This window comes from Actinia tenebrosa, unplaced genomic scaffold (genome assembly GCF_029948245.1).
Source record: "Actinia tenebrosa isolate PJP-AT-01 unplaced genomic scaffold, QUT_ActTen_1.0 PGA_scaffold1__47_contigs__length_23844297, whole genome shotgun sequence".
NCBI lineage: Eukaryota > Metazoa > Cnidaria > Anthozoa > Actiniaria > Actiniidae > Actinia > Actinia tenebrosa.
Window position 1 is genome coordinate 18,271,306 of NW_028292578.1, and position 18,847 is coordinate 18,290,152.

Consider the following 18,847-nt stretch of genomic DNA (forward strand, 5'->3'; position numbering starts at 1 on the left):
AAGTTTATATCAGGTCAAGTTGTAGCCCATAATACTTCCTTGGAAAGGGTTTCAAGATGGCGTTCCGTTTTGTTCGTGTGTTGACGAGAAGAGGTTTTAATACCTCAGCAGTGAGGGCTAATCTAAAAGAAGAACTTCTAGCTGAAGAAAAACATGCTACAGGTTTGTTCTGTTGGGTTTCTTTTCACTTTTATTTCTTTGTTTTAGCGTAAAACGTAGAGAAATAACAGCAACAAACAGCCAGTTTACTCTAAATACTCTGCATATAAGGTGATGTCAGTCGTGATGTTATGCTATTTCTTTAGGATGCTTACTATTTAGCGCTATCTATAGAGTATACATTGTTAACAACGTAACGTTTGTATATCGCCAACCCCTGAAGCATTCAATTCTAGAAATGGATACAAAAGGGCCGTGACAACGCCACCGGATGGCTGTCTATGAGCACAAGTGGATCCATAAAGGATCCAGGTTTTTTCACTTTCAAAGACTCCCTTCACCCCCTCCCTTCCTGAGGTCCAACATCTTGAGACCCAGATAATTCGGAAGAATTGGCAGCGCTGCCCCTCCCCTCAAAGAAGCAAGCACAATCACGGAAGACAGGTGCATCACCACCATATACATCTTTAGCTCATGTTAGAAAGCAAAATTGATCTTCCTTATCGTACTAATGATTTTTGGACTTAATTACCCACCCTCCCCCCCCAAATGTAAGAGCCCTCTGCCAATTCTCTCCAATTCTTGGGGTGTATGTTACATCATAGCCGCCATGTTAGTTGATGATAACAAAACATTTTTTATTAGCTTCTCTTGTTAGATTAACTAATAATATAATAATATGACAGCTGTTTCATTGTTATTTATATCTTTAGCATTTTTGAGTTATATGCTTGCACTCCAAGAATATGAAAAATTAGTATATACTAACTTGTGTACTTCCTAAGAACGCCCACACTCATTGGTTAATTGGAGGTGAATATTGTACGATATTCACCTCTGAATCTCGGAATATTGAATCGGCAACAAAATGGCATCTGCCGGCAATGGTTTTGCAGGAAATTGAAAAAATGAAAGTAAATGCCATTCCTATCAATACTAAAAAAGCAAGGAAGTATGGCCTAAAAGTTTTGCTAAAAGTTTCTGTTTGTTTGTTTTTATTGAATTGTTGTATATAGAAATAAGTTACTCTGTACACAAGTTGGTCGTGTCTTGGTAAATATTCCCCCGATATTCACTTCACCTTCGGTGAATAATTGCTAATGATGTATTTTTATTGGTTTAGGTACCATGAAGACATGGAAATTGATTTCTGGAATAGTAGCAGTGCCTGCCCTCATACTGTGCACATATAATGCATATGTATGTGAGGTTGAACATCACACACATCCAAGGCCTGAGTTTGTTCCCTATAGTCATCTAAGGATCAGAAATAAGGTTTGTCTTCTCATGCACAATCATTAAACAAAGAAATGATACTCTAGGGAATGGCAGGTGGTATGAAATGAGAAAACATCACACCCAATAGCCATTAATAGCTATCTAAAGATCAGAAATAAGGTTTGTCTTCTCATGCACAATCATTAAACAAAGAAATGATACTCTAGGTAATGGCAAGTGGTATGAAATGAGAACACATCACACCCAACAGCCATTTATAGCTATCTAAAGATCAGAAGTAAGGTTTGTCTTCTTGTGCACAATCATCAAACAAAGAATAATGATACTCTAGGTAATGGCAGGTGGTGTGAAATGAAAAAACATTACACCCAAGCTAAAGAGGTCTATTAATCTTGCAGCTTAATTTTATAGATAATATCTGAAGGAAAAAGAAAGCTGAATTCACATCCCTCTCTTTTATTATCTCTTTATTTTGCAGACTTTTCCATGGGGAGATGGCAACCATTCCCTCTTTCACAATGATCATGCCAATGCTCTTCCAGAGGGCTACTCTGATGGAGATGATCATGAACATTAGGTTTTCTGCCTTGTCAAGCTGCATTCTATCGTAATGCTTTAAAAACATTTGTTAAATTTCTGTGTGTGGATTAAACATGAAATAAATCTCTTTATGCACATTGGATTATCTTCTTGATACAATAAATACATTATTTAATTTTTGCTTGTGTTGATGTACAAGTGTTGACAACAAAAGGATAATTTCTGTGTGATACATAATATGAATTTTGATAAAGTGTGTATCAATAGATGATTTCCCAATGAAGTATTTTTTAGTTCACAGGCAGGATTATAACGTTGTTTTGAGGGAAAAGCTCACTTCTTCAGACAAATTTTTTTCTTTAAGACTCAGAAATCGCCTTTAACTTTATTGTTTCCAAAGGTTTCCTATGAACTTTGCCTGAAAATGCCTCAATTTCATGTCTGCGGTTGTGATGTTTATGAAAGCGCTTGCGCATCTAGGAAATCATCTATTGGTATCTGATTTGTTTTTATTATCAGTTATTTAACATTTGGAGTATAGACCAAATGGGTCGATAGATTTATTGCACTTAATTCCTACCTGGGGATCAAAACAATGAAAAATATTAATATCCTTTAGAGAAATGGACTATATTGTTTTGTCCCACAGATTGGATTAGTGTTTTGTCACCCCCTTCATTATATATATATATACCTTGCATATAAAGTATTGATGGTTTTCACAGGGGCCATGTTGGAGGAACTTAACAAAAGGACTGTCAATTTTTTTGTTATATCTGCCATGTCTTGTTATTTAATTCTCTTGGGAATGGTTGAAAACCACATCGACCATAATATCGTTTCTTGATGTTTTTTTAACATCAATTAAGTAAATCATGAAAAAAAATCACAAGATAATTTAAATTATCATAATCACCTAACTGTTATAATGATGAATATTTCCTGACAGCTGTTAATTATGCGAACTTTCTAATTTGAATATTTGGGCTCCCTATGTCAACCGTGGCGTGACGATCTGAACGAGTATATATAATCGGTCTTCAGGCATTTCCAAACTGAAAACCAATATTTCAGGTAAACTAGTAAACGTTTTATAATAATCCTTGCAGAAATTTGCATTGATGATCAGGCTAACCTGCTAATAGTCTAAATTATCGTGCAGCTTGCTATGATTTCCTTACGTAATATGCACAGGGTCTGGCACTGTGCAGCCTCACTTAGTGGGCTGCTTGTAAACACTCAAAAACCTCTTATTATGGGTGTTCCTGTATCTGTAAAGCGCCGTACAAGTTACGAGTTTTCACTTGCTAGCTTTTCCACCACGGGAACTTTGCACAGCTCAATATCAGAAGGTCAGTTAAGGTGGAGTTTTACGAGACGTTAGGCTCGACTAGTTTGATGAAAGCTGTAAACTTGCTAATAAGAAAGAGATAAAGTATGTTAAGATTTCTGAATTTCTACTTCAACTTTCCCGCTCAATATTCAGCTTAACAATATATCATTACAGTCTTTGCTTTATGGCCTTTAACCTGCTGTTAAATATTTACAAAGTTTTCAATAATAGTATGGGATTCGAGTCTTGTACGTATGTAACGATCACAGCTTGGACATTGCACATAAAAACAATATTTAACTCGCATTTTAAAAATTGTAGTCATATTTTTCATTAGAAAAATCTTCCCTAATCGTGTTCTAGATTAATTTTTGATTATATAATTTTGGTACAGTTGTATTATTTGTTTTTAACACTGCGGTGGTCGGTTAATAGCTAAGTTAACCATATTTCTGTTGTCATGTGTGCGTATTTTAAACCCACAGAAACCTGAGATACATGAACAGATGCCGGAGTTGACAGCATAACACCAGCAGTTTTGGGATCGCAAATACTATAAATGGACTTTCCATTTGTGTTTTTATATTTTAAGATACTTTGCGTTTCCTTGTCTCTAAAAAAATATTTTTCGCTTCAAATTTGCATTTAAAATTATCCGAATTGAAAGGTTTATTTATAAAAGGCGCGGTTTTTATACCAATGGATATAATAGTAGCTTGAAATATTATCCATGTTTTGGCTAACGCTATTAAACTAAAAATGAATAAAACTAATTAAATAGAATTAATAGATAAGGTTGAATTTCATGTACGATAATTATTTTCTTTTTGTCTTTTAGCCGATACAATTATGACTTCAATGATTGAAGCAGTTGTTGCAAATGTTGATGACTTAAAAGATGGAGAGTAAGTTGATCAAAAAGCAATAAAAACAATTAAATTTTATTCTTGAGAAAAATAAGCTACGAAACATGAATTCATTTATATCAGAAATTAAAAAATACAGTGAAATTTCAATAAAGAAATTTAAAAAAAATTCTATTTAGAATGAAGACTGTGGACGTTGGTGAAGGAAAAGCTCTCCTGGTTAGAGAATATGGGCAGTATTATGCCGTCGGGCATAAGTGCACTCACTATGGTGCACCCTTAGCTAGTGGAGCATTATGTAATGGAAGGGTAAGATGTCCCTGGCATGGTGCTTGTTTTAACATCAAGACAGGTGATATCGAAGATTTTCCTGGACTGGACAGCATTCCAAAATTTGAGGTATAGTATCTTATAATACAATTAAAAGAAGATATGAAAATGAGATGAAAAATAAACATGAGATTAAAGTGGAATGAAGATGAAAGGAGATGAAAAGGAGACAAATAAAAATGAAAAAAGTGAAATGGGATTGAAATAATAAATAAAATGACGTAATAATAGAAAATAATAAATACAATAAAAGTAGAATGAAGATCGGTGCAAATAAGATGAAAAGGATTTGAGACAAACATAAAAGTGTGTCGAAAATTTGAGGAAATGAAATTTCAATAATAATAGGAAGAAATTAAATATTTGCTTATGTTTTTACCCCATTTGTAATGATATTTAAATGTGATGTTTTTTATAGGTTGTCGTATCAGGGAACCAAGTCATTGTGAAAGCACATCCTGAGGTAATAGATTTGTAGTAATTAATCATTGATCATGGAACAATGCTTCCATTTCCTGCCTTATGATGGTTTACATAATAATATAATTTTGTTTAAATCTTAGCAATTTAAGTCTCATAAGAGAGTCAAAGCCGCCTCTTCCAAGACAAGCCCTGGTTCTCCAGATAAAAGACGATTTGTAATAATTGGAGGAGGTATGTATATATATGTTTGCAATCTGTCTGCCTGTCTTTTGTAGTCTGCCAACCGTCCATCCATCCGTCCATCAATCCATCTGTCTGTCCGTCCATCCGTCCGTCCATCCATCCATCTTTCCATTTATCCATCCATCTATCCATCCATCCATCAGTCCATCCATCCATCCATCCATCCACCCACCCACCCACCCACACCCACCCATCCATCCATCCATCCATCCATCCATCCGTCCACTTCATTCAACTATCCATCAATCCATCTTCCTTCAGCCCACCTAACCCAACCATCCACCCATCTGTTTGTCCATTTCATTTCATCCATCTCTTTCATTCTACAATGGAAGGGGGGGAGCCTTGAAAATTTAGTAGCTAGACATTAGGTAAAGGTGTGCAAGATCATTATAGCCATTCATGCATCTCTGTGGTCCCTGTCAAAAGTCCAACTTTTTATTCTGATTACTTTGTAAGTTGTCAATTCTTATCAACCTTACTTGTCCACTCATTTTAGGTGGATCTGCAATGAAAGCAGCGGAAACGTTAAGAGAGGAAGGATTTACAGGTCTATAAATAAGCATGTTTTTTATTTAATAAAGATAATGTGAATGATAGTCCAAGGTGTTAAAAAAGGTTTCTGTCATATTGCATTAATTGCAAATATTACTATTATTGTACTAAGATAGGATCTGCAAGAATCTTCTTTGTACTAATTTGATACTGCATGTACTAATTAAACTAGATAAAAAATTGCAGAAAATATCTACGTTCTGTAAGGTTATTCCTTATATTCTTTTCCAGGGCAAATTGTCATGGTAACCAAAGAGGCTCACCTTCCTTACGACAGACCTTTGTTAAGTAAGGTAAATTTGAACAACTGGTAAGAACTTCTGTTCCCATGCGCACGTGGATGACGCAAGCCTTACAACAGGATAACAGACTTCAGACAGAGATAGAACATACTTATTGCTTGCACACCCACATTATCAGAATGCACGATTTTTAGGATACCAGACTGATAAAAAATTATTGTAAAATGCACTCTTTACTTTTTAGAAACTTGCCATTGCTGCTGGGGATATGAAGCTGAGATCAAATGAATATATGGTCGAGCATAACATACAGTTCTGGTGTGGAAAAGAGGTAAGTGGATACTAATACTATACTAAATATGACAACTTAATGATAAGTTTTATCCTTGGCTGCACATGAAACTATTGTGTTTATGTAAAGTGCCCCTCAAAGTTGAATCAAATAAGCCAAAATGAAATGCATTATGGGTGTGGGAGAGCAGTGTATGACTTGATCTACGTTCTAACAGTAACCATCTCTAGCCCAATTGATTATGTCCTTTTTTGCTGTTTTCACAAAAGGCTCTTTCTCTCGACACAACAAAGAAGACTGTCCAATTAAGTGATGGCAAAACCTTGGAATATGACAGCATTCTTATTGCTACTGGTGGACAGTGAGTATAATATCATTGTCAATCAACCTAATCAGGGACCATAGAGGTAGGGCTTTTTTTAGCTCCAATCCCACGATTTTCAGGGGGTTGGTGGAGGGGGGAATTGGCCTGGACTAATATAGCAGACAGGCATGTATAAGATGTCTAAAAGTTGACGGGAAGGTGTGTGCAACCATGCTACCCAAAATCCCTTGATATATGAATAACAGTGAAACCACTGCCATTTTGGTTGATCTAAAAAGAGAAGGAATGAGGAATGCTTTGTTATTGTCAACCAAGATGCATGGGGGTTATGACGTAACATGCACATGCTCTATTGGATATAAGCAAAACCTATGACTATTTCCAATTTGTTTCAGACCAAGATCATTAGACGTACCCGGCAGCAATCTGAAGAACATTTTACTGCTGAGAAGCCCAGAAGATGCTAATAAAATTGGTAAATATTGATAAGATATGAAGAAAGTTTTCATTTGGATGGGAAAAATACCTTGACTGTGGCAACGGTTTTCGTACCACTGTGAAAGGCGCGAATTGCAAACACGCTCGTGACACGGCAAGGAATAAGCCAGCCCAATCACATTGCACGAGAACTTACTCCTTATCCAATCAAGTGCCCCAAAAACGACATGAATACAGCGCAGACACGGTCATGCCAATGTCACGGAACTTCCAGACCAATAACATTGTGCGATCCCCCAATCAAAAATTCTAGAAAACATCAAGGCGGTCCCGGCAAGGCACACATACGGCACCAACGTTTTCACAGTGATATAAAAACTACTCTAAGACGACTTATAAAATAACTATTATGAATCTTGCGTTCTGATTGGTTAGAAGCGTGTACTATATTAGAGCACACAGCATGAGCGCTCACTTTCAGTGCGTCATCCCTATGGTTATCGTAATTTGTATTTTTTTAAAAGAAATAACAACTTGCTTGCTGTGCTGTGTGCAGTTATAAAACGCTTGGGGATTGGCAGAACACTCGAGAAGTGTTCGCTATCCATCATGCTTCTCCTAACACTTCTCTCGTATTCTCACAATTGTCAATTGCGTACCTTGTGCACCATGACCTTACTCCACAGCCAGGCATGTCTACTCTGACATTTCTGACTTGTTATTGATTACTGGGTTTTTTTCAAACTGTATCTAAATGTTCATTTTGTGTTCTTGATAGCTGAAATTGCACCTGGAAAAAAGGCTGTGGTGATCGGATCATCCTTCATTGGTAAGTCAAATATAAAGAAAGAAATTGAAATTGTAACTGAATGGTGTGTTAAGCTTTTGTGTCAATTTTTTTGTACTTCAAATTAACATGGTGTTCTCGAACTAGGAATGGAATTAGCAGCCTTCTTATCAGGAAAGGCCAGCTCCGTAACAGTAGTGGGAAGAGCTGAGATTCCCTTTGCAAATGTCCTTGGGAAAGAAATTGGTGGACTTTTAAAGAAGGTCAGTCATCTGCCACCCATTCATTCATCCATTGCTTGAGTGGTGTGTTTCTATTCATGTTAGAGTTGTTTCCGTATGAGTAGCAAACGACACGACTAGTCATAGAGAATCTTAAACCCTGCGCGTAACTGCGCGTTGTGTAACGGCATGTTGTACCGTGTACATACTTGTAAGTGTATGTTTGCCGCTCATACACATCAAAGAGGTTTTAGTGCAAAAACACACACTTCTCTATCTGTCTTGGGCTCTCCAAGCAGAAATGAAGCTTTCCAATTCGTTCACGAAGACGTGAAGAAGAAGAACGCTAGCGAAAAAAAGAGACCTCCATAAATACAGGTGTCATGGTAAACCAATTCATTGTTGCGCTATTGGTTTGGGAGACTTCAAGATTAATGGTCTTATGGATGGAAAAAATTTTGATGCGTTTTTGGTACGAAAACCGAAAAAACATGATCGTGTGGAACGGAGGTCACTGCGCAAAGCATCTTCCTTGCCATACTAGGGAACTTTAAGTGCATACATGTTATACGGCTGTGTAGAAAAGTACATGTTGTTTATCTAAAAAAAATTTTTAGTTACATGAAAGTAAAGGAGTAAAGTTTATTTCTGGTCAAACTGCGAAAGAGTTCAAAGGTCAAGGCGGAAAGGTAAGGCAAAATCTGTTTGAATACAACACCAAAAACACATGACTCATGCATGCGATATTCATCCTCTCATGCAGCTCTGCGCAGTAGTTTTGACTGATGGAACAGAACTCGAGGCAGACATCTGCATCCAAGGAGTTGGTAAGTAAGCTTTATATAATGCATCCTTGTCGTAATACTAGATTTTACACTGCTCACTTAGCTTAGTCACATAACTGATCTAACTTCCATTCTTTACAGGGGTCAAGCCTTCAACGGGTTTCCTGAAGGACAGTGGTGTACCACTGAACAGCCAAGGAAGTATTGTTGTTGATAAGGTGTGTGTTTTGATATCATGACAATTCAGTCTTGTTGACTCCCTTGAACACTAGCGTAGGGAGGGGAAACATGAAAAAGTTTGCTTTCCTGCAGGATTCCTGCGGATTAATTGGCGGAAAAATGGTACATTGCCCCCCTATGATGGAGACCCCGCTACATCCCTGCCCTTGAAATGTCCTTTGTTTTGTGCCCTGTGCAGCAAACTCATTCTGAAACGCTTCAAAGTATAGCCACTATGACAAAATATGGGTGGGATTGATCAGGATCCATTCTGGCAAGGATGTAAAGTTGTTATGCACAAATCAAAATTTCTTTGTTCAAAATTATACTCTTTATTTTGATGTTTTTTTTTAATTGGTTCAGTACCTGCGGGCTTGTGACGATGTGTACGCTGCAGGAGATATCGCTAACTTCCCTCTCAAGATGCTGGACTGGGAATCTGTTACTATAGGACATTGGCAGATCTCACACAAACATGGTAAAGTCATTGAAAACGAATAGACCATAAGATGGTCCTTCCCTTGGCTTGACTTTGTATGGGGTGTAGGGTGTGTCCTTACAGACATTCTTACAGGTGTTTATACAAAAGCATGCTCTGAAGTGAAGCTATTTTAGTGTTTCTATCTCTGTGCTCCAAGTACCATTCATTTCCCACTCATATCATACCTGCTCTAAAATCTGATGCAGAGCAGTTGTTTTCCAAGAAGTAATCTTATATAGTGCTAGCTGTCTAACATTATACAAGTTTGGGAAGCACAGGTGGTTTAAAGGGCTTGCCTCTCATCAGTGCGAATGGGTTGGATCCTTGGACATGTCTTATACAAGTAGTGTTCATTTTTGGTTCACTCATGTGCTTTGGGGGTTTTTCTCTGGGGTTTCCTCCCTCTTCTATAAATTCTAAATTGATCTAGAAAGTGCCCCTGTGAACATAGACATACAAAAAATGCACGTTCTAAATATCAACGTTTTCATAATATCAAAGTTTACTACAATGCTCTTGAACACCATGATCATGCTATCGCATTGTGGCTCAATATTGATATACTCTTACCTAAACTCAGTATTACCAACGACTAAGACAAAGTAGTATTGTAGTATTGTATTTATTCTCCTGACAGGACGGACTGCTGCTCGTAACATGTTGGGCAAGAATGAAGAACTCAACACTGTGCCATTTTTTTGGACAACTCAATGCGGAAAGAGTGTGCGCTACTGTGGTAAGTAGTCCAGTGGTTTCAGCCATTTTAAGAAAGCACTTATCATTTACTCCAGCTCTAGGTTCTATTTTGCTTCCTGGTAGGTTTAGGTGAGTCCTTGTGACTTCCTGTTGAAACTAGTAAAAAACTCTTAAAAACTCTTAACAGAAACGTTTGTTTTATTATTTTGTTAATTTTGACTTACAGGCCACGCCCATCACTTTGATGATGTCATCATTGACGGAAACATCCATGAAATGAAATTTATTGCATATTTTGTCAAGTGAGTGTCCTTCTTAATTATTTTGGTCTAATCTTTACTACTCTGGTTAGGTATGCTATATTTTCTTCATTTTTTAACTTTTTACTCCAGGGGAGACAAAGTACTAGCAGTGGCCACAATGGGCCGCGACCCTGTTTGTGCCAAGGCAGCCAATCTTTTATTTGAAGGAAAGATGCCATCGGCTTCAGAAATCAGGTAGGTCCATTGAATTGAGATAATAGGAATTCCTTATTACTAGATGTCACCCTTATCTAATATTATATAAAGACCACTTTCTACATTACAGTATATGGAATACATCGCTAATGAATAGAGTGCAAAGGATATAACCGTTAAACTTTAGTTATACTAAATAGCACAGTTGATTGCAAATTCCATTGTTTTCTATTGTTTAATTAGCACTATTTTGTACTATTTAGTAATTAGTGTTTCACAGATAAATTGTTTGCACTCTACACAAAAATACCTTAAAATAGACCTGATCTACTTTTCTTGTTTTTGGCAAAAAAATATAGGTGTATCTTATCAAATGTATGTATTTTATTTGTAGGGCAAATCCAAATGAGTGGCTGAATTAGACTGACATAATTGGACAAACAGCTATTTTTGGATAAAATTATACCCAGCACTGGAACAGGGTTTGTTTTGCTCCTCAAATTTTAAAACTTTCTTCCATTTTCTTTATCCATCTGGAAAACTCCAGCAATCTCATCATCAATGAACCCTCCTTGAAATCTTAAATGCTCTGTTAACATAAAAATACAAAAGAAATGACACAAATCCTTTGAGGAAAAAGTCTGATATCTTTTGTAGTTCCATGTTAGCTTGGTGTCCAAGATAATTTTGAAGAAGGGTTCATTACAAGTACAAATCCCTGCATTCGAAGTATTAGTTGATGTGAAATGCGGAATGCAGTCTGATGATATATATATATATATATGGGAAATATTATACAATTACAAATCCCTGCATTCGAAGTATTAAAAAAGGTAAAAAAAGGTAAAGGTAATTTATTTTACTTTGATAACGGGGGGAGTGGTTGCCCAATTCTCCCCAGCCAAGGGCTCATGTTAAATGCACTTGAAGGTGTGCCCTCTACCCCCTCTTACTATCAGTGCTCCTTTTTACGGGTATTTAAAGCTACACAGAACAGAAAGAAGTTGAAACAGACGTGGAGTTCCTGAGGATCGAACTATAGACCTCTAGCTCTGAAGGCCGCACACTAACCAGCTGAGCTACACCTGCTCCTAATATTGATGTGAAAATGTGGAATGCAGTCTGATGATATATATATATATATATGGGAAATATTATACTACTTGAAATATAAGATATATTTAAAAAAAAGTCTTGAAATAAAGTAGATAAACAAAATTCTTGTTTATTTGACATTTACATGTTCTTTATTCTTGATTTTGTTTCAAAAACTGAAACTTTAGAAAAACTATAATTTTCCTTGATATTATTTATGTTTCTCATAGAGGTTTTACACAATTCTTTCTCGACATTGTAATCTGTTAGAAGCATTAAGTACCATCAAATGGTCACTTTATTTTTAATTAAAAACTCCATTAAAAAAAGGCTTATAAGACTGCTGTCGATTATCAAGGAGCTGCTGATTCTTGTAAACAAATGAATGCCAACACATTGTTTGAAGGAAATACTACCAGATTTTGGTAGTTGGGAGTAAATGTTTCCTTATCTAATTTTGATGGACATGTAGATAAGTGACAAGTTTGTAAACCCCCATTTTGGTAATGCTTTAGCATCTTGTGGTTAAAGTCAAAGCTGACCTCTTTCTTTATCCCGTTTTTGCATCCTCAGCGGGCAATGTCCAAAAAACGTCCCATTCAGTCATTCTTTTTTTCTTCTATGGGCTTTTTCTCTCTCTCATCTGTTTTACTTTTATCTTTACTCCCTTTAAGCCACTTGATTCCTTCAAACAGCGACAGAATAATGGGAATACTGATGGGTAGAAACAAGGGGATGTAGATGGCATACCTATGAGTAAACAACAAAGAAATGAATGAATGAATGAATGGAAGGAGACTGGGAAAAAAGAAAAAATGAATGAAAGAAAGAACGAAAGGAAGAATAAAAAGCTGCCACTTACTTTTGATCATCAGGAAAGTACAGCAAAGCTAGTATGCTTGGGTCAAAAAAGGCATTTTCTGAAAAGAATAAACTTTATCTTAAGCATGTTTAAGTTAGTCTTTGGTTAGTCGAGTACTTCAGTCTTGCTGAATTCTTATTTTCATAATTTTGTATTGAATTACCAATTTATGAAAAGGAGATTTCTCCCTACGCATTAAATGTTTTAAACCTTTTTCCAGTATTTAATTTTGACTTTATATCCTTAAGTTGTCAGTAATATAGAAGTGAGTAGAGCTTTCAAAACCAGTTCCTTTGACCCAAATTTCTCATTGGACAGTTGATAAAGATTATACATTAAACTTATGAAAAACATCATTGTCAAAAAATTTTCCTAAGTATATATTTGTCAAGATGTTTTGTAATTACCAGAGGATGTGAGAGCAGTCTTTGCTTCTAAATAGGCTGTTGTTACTCTACCCTGCTCCAGTGCATCTTTACTCTAAAAATAATACAACAGGTATGATTAGAGTTGGACTTTATTATTAAATATAGATTATTGATAGTTAGCATGTTCTGATGCTTTATTAGTAAATGTAGGACAGTTGTCGACTGTCATTGTAAAGAATAATTATTGTTTGAACCAAAAGATTTTAAAACATTTTTGGATGGGAGAAGTCGCTTGAATTATCCAAATGTTAATATACCTGTATCTTAGAAATAAAGAAACCATTTGAGATTTCCCAATCTTAATGTTTTTGGATGGAAAAATATTTCTTATATTATTTAAACTTTACTAGGAAAACCTAACATGTTTCTATGGTAACTGATTGGTTACATGAGGTAACCATGGTGACACACCTTTTCAATAGACAGCAAGGCCTGTTGAATCTGTTTTTGTATCTGATCACCAATAACCATGTTACTGATCTGCTCTAGAAGACGAGCAAGAGAGGTGAGGGTGATGGTGGATGTGGACAGAAATTCCATGGTTTTCGTCCTCCAAAGAGAAAGTTCCTCCTAGAAGATAAAATTGATCAAACAATAATTGTAAATATGGCTTATAACGTACCCTTTTTATTTGTATACTCATGCCCGTTAACATCCATAAGAGGCAGTTAGTATGAGTTGTAGACACTGAGGGTGGTCACTAGTCACTGCTAGGGTTTCTTTACACCAGAGAGGAGAGATGTGACCGCCATTTCATGTAGTTATCTGAGCCACTTGAAAGATATAGATGGAAGGATGAGTCGATGAATGGAAAATTGGATAATGGAATTACTGGGCAAATGGAAGGATAGATGGATTCCTAGAAGACAACTATCATTAATCTATCCCTTCAATTTTCTGTAGAAATCAGTCATTCACCAAGGCATTTTGTTTTGAAAACTTTTAAAGATATTCTTGGAATGCATTCAATAAAGACAAACTATCAAACCTACCCATTCTGTTATTTCTGTACTGGAATATTCACCAAGAATACTTTGTTGAGGTTGGTCCTGGAAGAAAATAGAACAAGACCAGTGCATTAGTAACAAAAAGAGGAAGCTGTAAATAGACATTTCAGACCATGTGTCATTCTCTTCAGAACAAAATTCTTTGTTGGAGTCGAATCCATATTTATGTGTCTTCTCATGCACCACTTTTAAACCAAGAAAAGTTACTCTAGGGAATGACACATGGTCTGCAATGAGAAAACATTACGCCCAAAGAGGTCTATTTAAGCAGATGCACATAATCATCTCCCTATGGTGTTTTACATTATTATATTTATTATAGTAAAATAACTGTTTATAAATGTTGCATTCTAATTAGTTGAGAGCGTGTGCTTTAGGACACAACACAGGGCGCACTTCGGTTGCATCATTCCTATCCAAAATAAAGGTTTTTGTAATTTGTATTTTATAAAAGAAATAAAAAAACTTGCTTGCTGTGCTGTGTGCAGTTATAAAGCACTTGGAGATTGCTCTCTTGTTCTGCCAACCCCTGTGTGCTTTATACATAACTGCGCACAGCATGCACACGCATTTTGTATTTCTTCATTTCTATAGTATCACACTTACTATTGGTTGACCACCAAGGAGGAGCTTGAGCTGGGAGATAAAGGTGCTCATTACAGACCTCATTTCTAGTTCTACATGATTATTTTCTAGGTTTGTTCTGTTAATGTTATATATCACAAATCCTCCCCATTGAGGACTTAAGAATGCATTGCTTTCAGCTACATCACCTGGAAAACAGAAATAATTATAATCAGTGATCAGTGTTATGGCTGAGTTGGGTGGTACACTTGTAGAAGCATGTTTTCTATTTATTATCTTGTCTGTCCATCTTTTGGGTTGCCTCTTTGTCTGTCTGTCTGTTGTCTGTCTGTCTGTCTGTCTTCCATCCATCCATCCATCCTGTCTGTCTGTCTGTCTTCCACCCATCCATTCATCCATCCATCCATCCTGTCTGTCTGTCTTCCATCCATCCATTCATCCATCCTGTCTGTCTGTCTGACCTCCATCCATCCATCCATCCATCCATCCATCCGTCCATCCCTCCCTCCCTCCATCTATCCATCCATCCATCCATCCATCTCATCATTCTTTCTTTCTGTTCTCTTACCATCTTTATTCCTTATGTAGAGTGGTGTCTGGTCTTGTGATGGTACGTACACAATGAAGTTAAGATTAGAATTGAGAGACACATAAGAACCTGCAATAAATATATAAGACACGTAAACTGTCAAGAATATTCACATTCATTTTCCAAGGATTTGAATTTACAAGAATAAACAGGACTGCATTTTCCTTGCAGATTCTTGTGAAATCTTACCAAGTTTAGCCTCTATAGGGTTGATAAGATGAGGTAGATCTTTATAATCCAGATAAAAGGCTTGGCCATCCCTTGTTGGGTTTAGCTGCACAGTACTGTAATGAAGAACCTGAAAAAGTTTAGAAAATTCAATCAAAGTTTTAAAACCAACACATTATCATTATCTTATTCCCTTTAGACACGGTCTCTTTACTTAATTCTGACTTGATCTTCAGTTTTGGCCTGTCGTCATTTGACCTAATGATCTGAATGAGGACTATGATCATGTTACATGTTTATAGATAAAACATTGTCATGGTTGCATTAGGTCTATTTTTGTTTTGAATCATGCAGGTATTTTCTCTGGAATAAGAAAATGTCTCTCCTAATAGAAATACCATCATTCTATTTTAGTTACCTGGGAATCTATACTGGTGTTGAGGTGCGGAACCTTTGCCAGAAATGGATTCAGATACTCTGTCATTAAAATATGACTAAGTTATTCATTCATTTAACCATCAAGCCCTTCCTGCAGGCCTCCGTCCCTCCTCCATGCATGCATGCATTCATCTGTCTATACATCATTTATTTATTCACCCATTTGTTCTTTCGTTAGTTCATTTGTTCCTTTATTCATTCACTCATTCATCCATGTGTCTGTCCATCTGTCCATCTATCCTCCTTCCCTCCGTCTGTCCTTTCATTCATTTATTATTCATCTATTCATTAGTTCAATTGTTCATCCATCCATCCACCCACCCACACATCCACCCACCCATCCACCAACCCATCTATCCATCCATCCACCCACCCACACATCCACCCACCCACCTACCAAGCCCTCCATCAATCCATCCATTTTTGTTGCTTACTTTGTACAGCCTCTTCAATATTCCACCAAGGAATAACAGAATCTGGATCTGAGTTCAGCAACGTAAAAGAGATTTGATAACCTATAAAAAAACAATTATTAAACAGTTTCTGAATTATCATAAATGCATTTTTCTTCTTCCTTACCCGAAACAGATTTCTGTGCTCTAATATTTTCCATGTTATTCTGTTAACAAAGTTTACAAAGTTTAGTTATGAAAAATAGGATATTTGAAAATGTTAGCTAAGATCAATATACAAAATTAAAATTCTTCTCACCATCTTGAGATTCCTTTGTGAAGCGGTGTTGAAAGCTCTACTGATGGTTTCAACATTTATATAAACATTTTTGATTACTGTGACAATGTTTTTCAGTTCTGAAGCTATTTCTGCAAAATGAGATAAATAAATACATAATTAAACAAACTTCATCTCTGAACAGTCTTAAAAGTTGTTGTTCATATGCTCTTGCAAAGTTTAGCAAATTGTTAATTAACTAATTACTTATTAATAATACATTATGATTTGTGGCAGATGTACCTATATTATTTCACAGCCATACCTTTCTTATATGGGATAATAGTGTGTAAAAACTTCCCAATATGCGTAGTCTTCATTTGTTCAAATATCCCAGATGGAAGAAATATGAATATGTAGTTTCCATTGGAAGATTTTTCACCATACCATAATTTTTGAAGTGCAAAATCCAAATCTGTAACAATGATATTAAGAAGAAAAATATTACAATTGAATGTTTGAATTTACTGAAATTTCCATAAACATGCAAACTCTGTGTCTGTGAGCTGCTACTGCAATTTGGTTTTTCGCTGCCGTCAATCAAACTTAATCAGTCAGTACCTTTCATATTTTTGACTGTCTGCAGCAAAAAACCAAATTTCAGTGTGCAACTTGGAGACACAGAGTTTGCATGTTTATGAGAATTGCAGTAAGATTCATGAAAATACATTTGTGCATTAAAGCATGATAAATCATTGATGAAGCAAAATAATGTATTATGGGAAGACCTGTGGTTTAGTTGCCATGGTCAATCTTGTTCTTCTCACCACTACACCACCTTTGCTTCCCCTCTGTAACATTTTAACCCTCTAATACCTCCAGGGCTTAAAATATCATCCGGAATGGAATTTTCTCGGCCAAATCATTGCGTTATCAGTCATATATTCACCAGAAATGAGGTTTGACAGTCCTATGACTAATTTGGCTGACCAGCTATTAATGTAAGGGATTCAATGTAAGCCCTGTCTGATTATTGTCATTCATCTACCTTTGAGAGCAGCATTTCTTTGACTCTTCTCTTTTAACAGTGAGTTCTCTGCTTCTGAGAGAAATCTTGTGTTGATTTCAAATTTTGGATTTACAGCAAATTCTAAGAGAAAAAGATACTTAGTGGTTTTCTTAACGAATAAAAGCACTCAAAACAACATTTTTAATAGACCATCCTGTCTTTCCTTAGAGTATTATTTCTTTGTTTCGCAGTTGTGCATAAGGAGACACATGAATATGCTATTGGATACAACTCAAACAAAGAAAGTTATTCTAAGGAAAATAAAATGTGGTCTGAAATGGGAAAACATGCTAAAGAGGTAGATTTGAAGTCATCTCCTACCACATACCTCTAATTCCTCTTACCTGCTATCAAGCTGTTTAGTTGATCACGCAGAGAATTATCAAAGCTCTTTAAGTTCAACAGACTTTCCTCTTTTGGTATTAGAATTTTGATGTTCACTAGGTAATCTAGCTGTAAAGCAATAATAAATCGATTAACATTTATATCAAGCTAATATAACCGCTGACAGAGGTATAGCCAGGATTTTTCTAAGGAGGGAGCCCGAATTCGAAACTCTGCCATTTTGTTTGAGTCCCCGAAATACTGAACCAAAAAAACGATAACAAAAAGGTTGGTGGACGGGGGGTGGTAGGTGGGGGGAGGGGGGGGAGGGGCTGAACCAAAAAAACGATAACAAAAAGGTTGGTGGACGGGGGGTGGTAGGTGGGGGGAGGGGGGGGGGGAGGGGGGGAGGGTGGCATTACTTTTTAATTTTGCAAACTTTAGTAAATAAAAATGAAAATGAACATCAAATTCTAAAAAGCAGCCACTTTGTTGCCCCCCTACGCCCTTGTAAAATATGTTCATATTCACCTTTAGTTCTGTAAGTTTTTCAATGTCCTTGTAAGGAAGAGATGCCCTGTACACCTTTGTAGTATTCCACCATAATGGTAAACCAATGATTATAAAGATGAATCCTATCATCAGAGATGATACTGCCTGCGTCCATTTTTCTAGGAAAAAGTTTTCAGTAACAATAAATGAAAGCGGTATTTTTTACCCCAACATATTAGAAACTTTATTAAAACGATAAGCTATATACGTGGGTGGGTCAGTAAAAAATGGGCAATTTTTTTAACTTTCCAGAAATATTTTAAGTAATTAGTATTTTGTTAAGTTAAACTAGAACGCAATAATTAGTTATGATACTGTTTTAAAGAATTGAATTTATTATACCAAGAGAAAACAAACCTTTCTTTTCTAAAACTTTTTCCTTCTCTTCGTCCGCCATTTTGAAAACACTGACAAAAAGGCCTGGAACTA

General features: G+C 36.1%; 3 protein-coding genes across 4 annotated transcripts; 2 read left to right on the forward strand and 1 right to left on the reverse strand.

The window, feature by feature from the left end:
* Nucleotides 1–4: 4 nt before the first annotated feature.
* Nucleotides 5–2,075, forward strand: LOC116307247 (cytochrome c oxidase subunit 6A, mitochondrial). Its single transcript, XM_031717411.2, has 3 exons — nucleotides 5–162; nucleotides 1,283–1,434; nucleotides 1,877–2,075. The coding sequence occupies exons 1-3, from the start codon at nucleotides 57–59 to the stop codon at nucleotides 1,973–1,975; spliced, it is 357 nt and encodes a 118-aa protein (XP_031573271.1). The 5' UTR covers nucleotides 5–56; the 3' UTR covers nucleotides 1,976–2,075.
* An 840-nt stretch (nucleotides 2,076–2,915) lies between these two features.
* Nucleotides 2,916–11,871, forward strand: LOC116307225 (apoptosis-inducing factor 3). Of its 2 annotated transcripts, none has more exons than XM_031717382.2 (20): nucleotides 2,916–3,012; nucleotides 4,110–4,176; nucleotides 4,317–4,536; nucleotides 4,886–4,930; nucleotides 5,031–5,121; nucleotides 5,633–5,683; nucleotides 5,920–5,981; nucleotides 6,175–6,261; nucleotides 6,492–6,583; nucleotides 6,943–7,022; nucleotides 7,764–7,814; nucleotides 7,920–8,035; nucleotides 8,611–8,682; nucleotides 8,757–8,820; nucleotides 8,920–8,996; nucleotides 9,361–9,475; nucleotides 10,116–10,214; nucleotides 10,401–10,476; nucleotides 10,567–10,671; nucleotides 11,027–11,871. In XM_031717382.2, exons 2-20 carry the CDS (start codon nucleotides 4,121–4,123, stop codon nucleotides 11,052–11,054), a joined length of 1,587 nt encoding a protein of 528 aa, XP_031573242.2. In that variant the 5' UTR covers nucleotides 2,916–3,012; nucleotides 4,110–4,120; the 3' UTR covers nucleotides 11,055–11,871. The 2 variants fall into 2 exon arrangements, with proteins under 2 accessions (XP_031573242.2, XP_031573241.2); XM_031717381.2 differs by lacking the exon at nucleotides 2,916–3,012 and adding an exon at nucleotides 3,041–3,290.
* A 133-nt stretch (nucleotides 11,872–12,004) lies between these two features.
* LOC116307226 (GPI-anchor transamidase component PIGS) lies at nucleotides 12,005–18,815 on the reverse strand. The gene is made up of 17 exons (XM_031717384.2): nucleotides 18,776–18,815; nucleotides 18,398–18,537; nucleotides 17,887–17,995; nucleotides 17,522–17,623; nucleotides 16,799–16,948; nucleotides 16,516–16,625; nucleotides 16,384–16,423; nucleotides 16,239–16,319; nucleotides 15,785–15,843; nucleotides 15,388–15,496; nucleotides 15,178–15,267; nucleotides 14,631–14,797; nucleotides 14,010–14,066; nucleotides 13,429–13,587; nucleotides 12,997–13,069; nucleotides 12,590–12,647; nucleotides 12,005–12,477 (listed from the first exon to the last, which is right to left on the reverse strand). Exons 1-17 carry the CDS (start codon nucleotides 18,813–18,815, stop codon nucleotides 12,327–12,329), a joined length of 1,695 nt encoding a protein of 564 aa, XP_031573244.2. The 3' UTR covers nucleotides 12,005–12,326.
* Between the last annotated feature and the right edge of the window lie 32 nt (nucleotides 18,816–18,847).

Excerpts from the sequence above, each read along its gene's own strand:
- LOC116307247 (XM_031717411.2), top strand. The coding sequence starts at position 57 with ATGGCGTTCCGTTTTGTTCGTGTGTTGACGAGAAGAGGTTTTAATACC. Across the intron at positions 163-1,282 it reads TGAAGAAAAACATGCTACAG|GTACCATGAAGACATGGAAA; the intron begins GTTTGTTCTGTT and ends TTATTGGTTTAG. Across the intron at positions 1,435-1,876 it reads ATCTAAGGATCAGAAATAAG|ACTTTTCCATGGGGAGATGG; the intron begins GTTTGTCTTCTC and ends TTTATTTTGCAG.
- LOC116307225 (XM_031717381.2), top strand. The coding sequence starts at position 3,107 with ATGATTTCCTTACGTAATATGCACAGGGTCTGGCACTGTGCAGCCTCA. Across the intron at positions 6,584-6,942 it reads CTTATTGCTACTGGTGGACA|ACCAAGATCATTAGACGTAC; the intron begins GTGAGTATAATA and ends AATTTGTTTCAG. Across the intron at positions 8,036-8,610 it reads TTGGTGGACTTTTAAAGAAG|TTACATGAAAGTAAAGGAGT; the intron begins GTCAGTCATCTG and ends AAAAATTTTTAG.
- LOC116307226 (XM_031717384.2), bottom strand. The coding sequence starts at position 18,815 with ATGGCGGACGAAGAGAAGGAAAAAGTTTTAGAAAAGAAAG. Across the intron at positions 15,844-16,238 it reads TATTGAAGAGGCTGTACAAA|AGTATCTGAATCCATTTCTG; the intron begins GTAAGCAACAAA and ends TTTTAATGACAG. Across the intron at positions 12,648-12,996 it reads GACTGCTCTCACATCCTCTG|AAAATGCCTTTTTTGACCCA; the intron begins GTAATTACAAAA and ends TATTCTTTTCAG.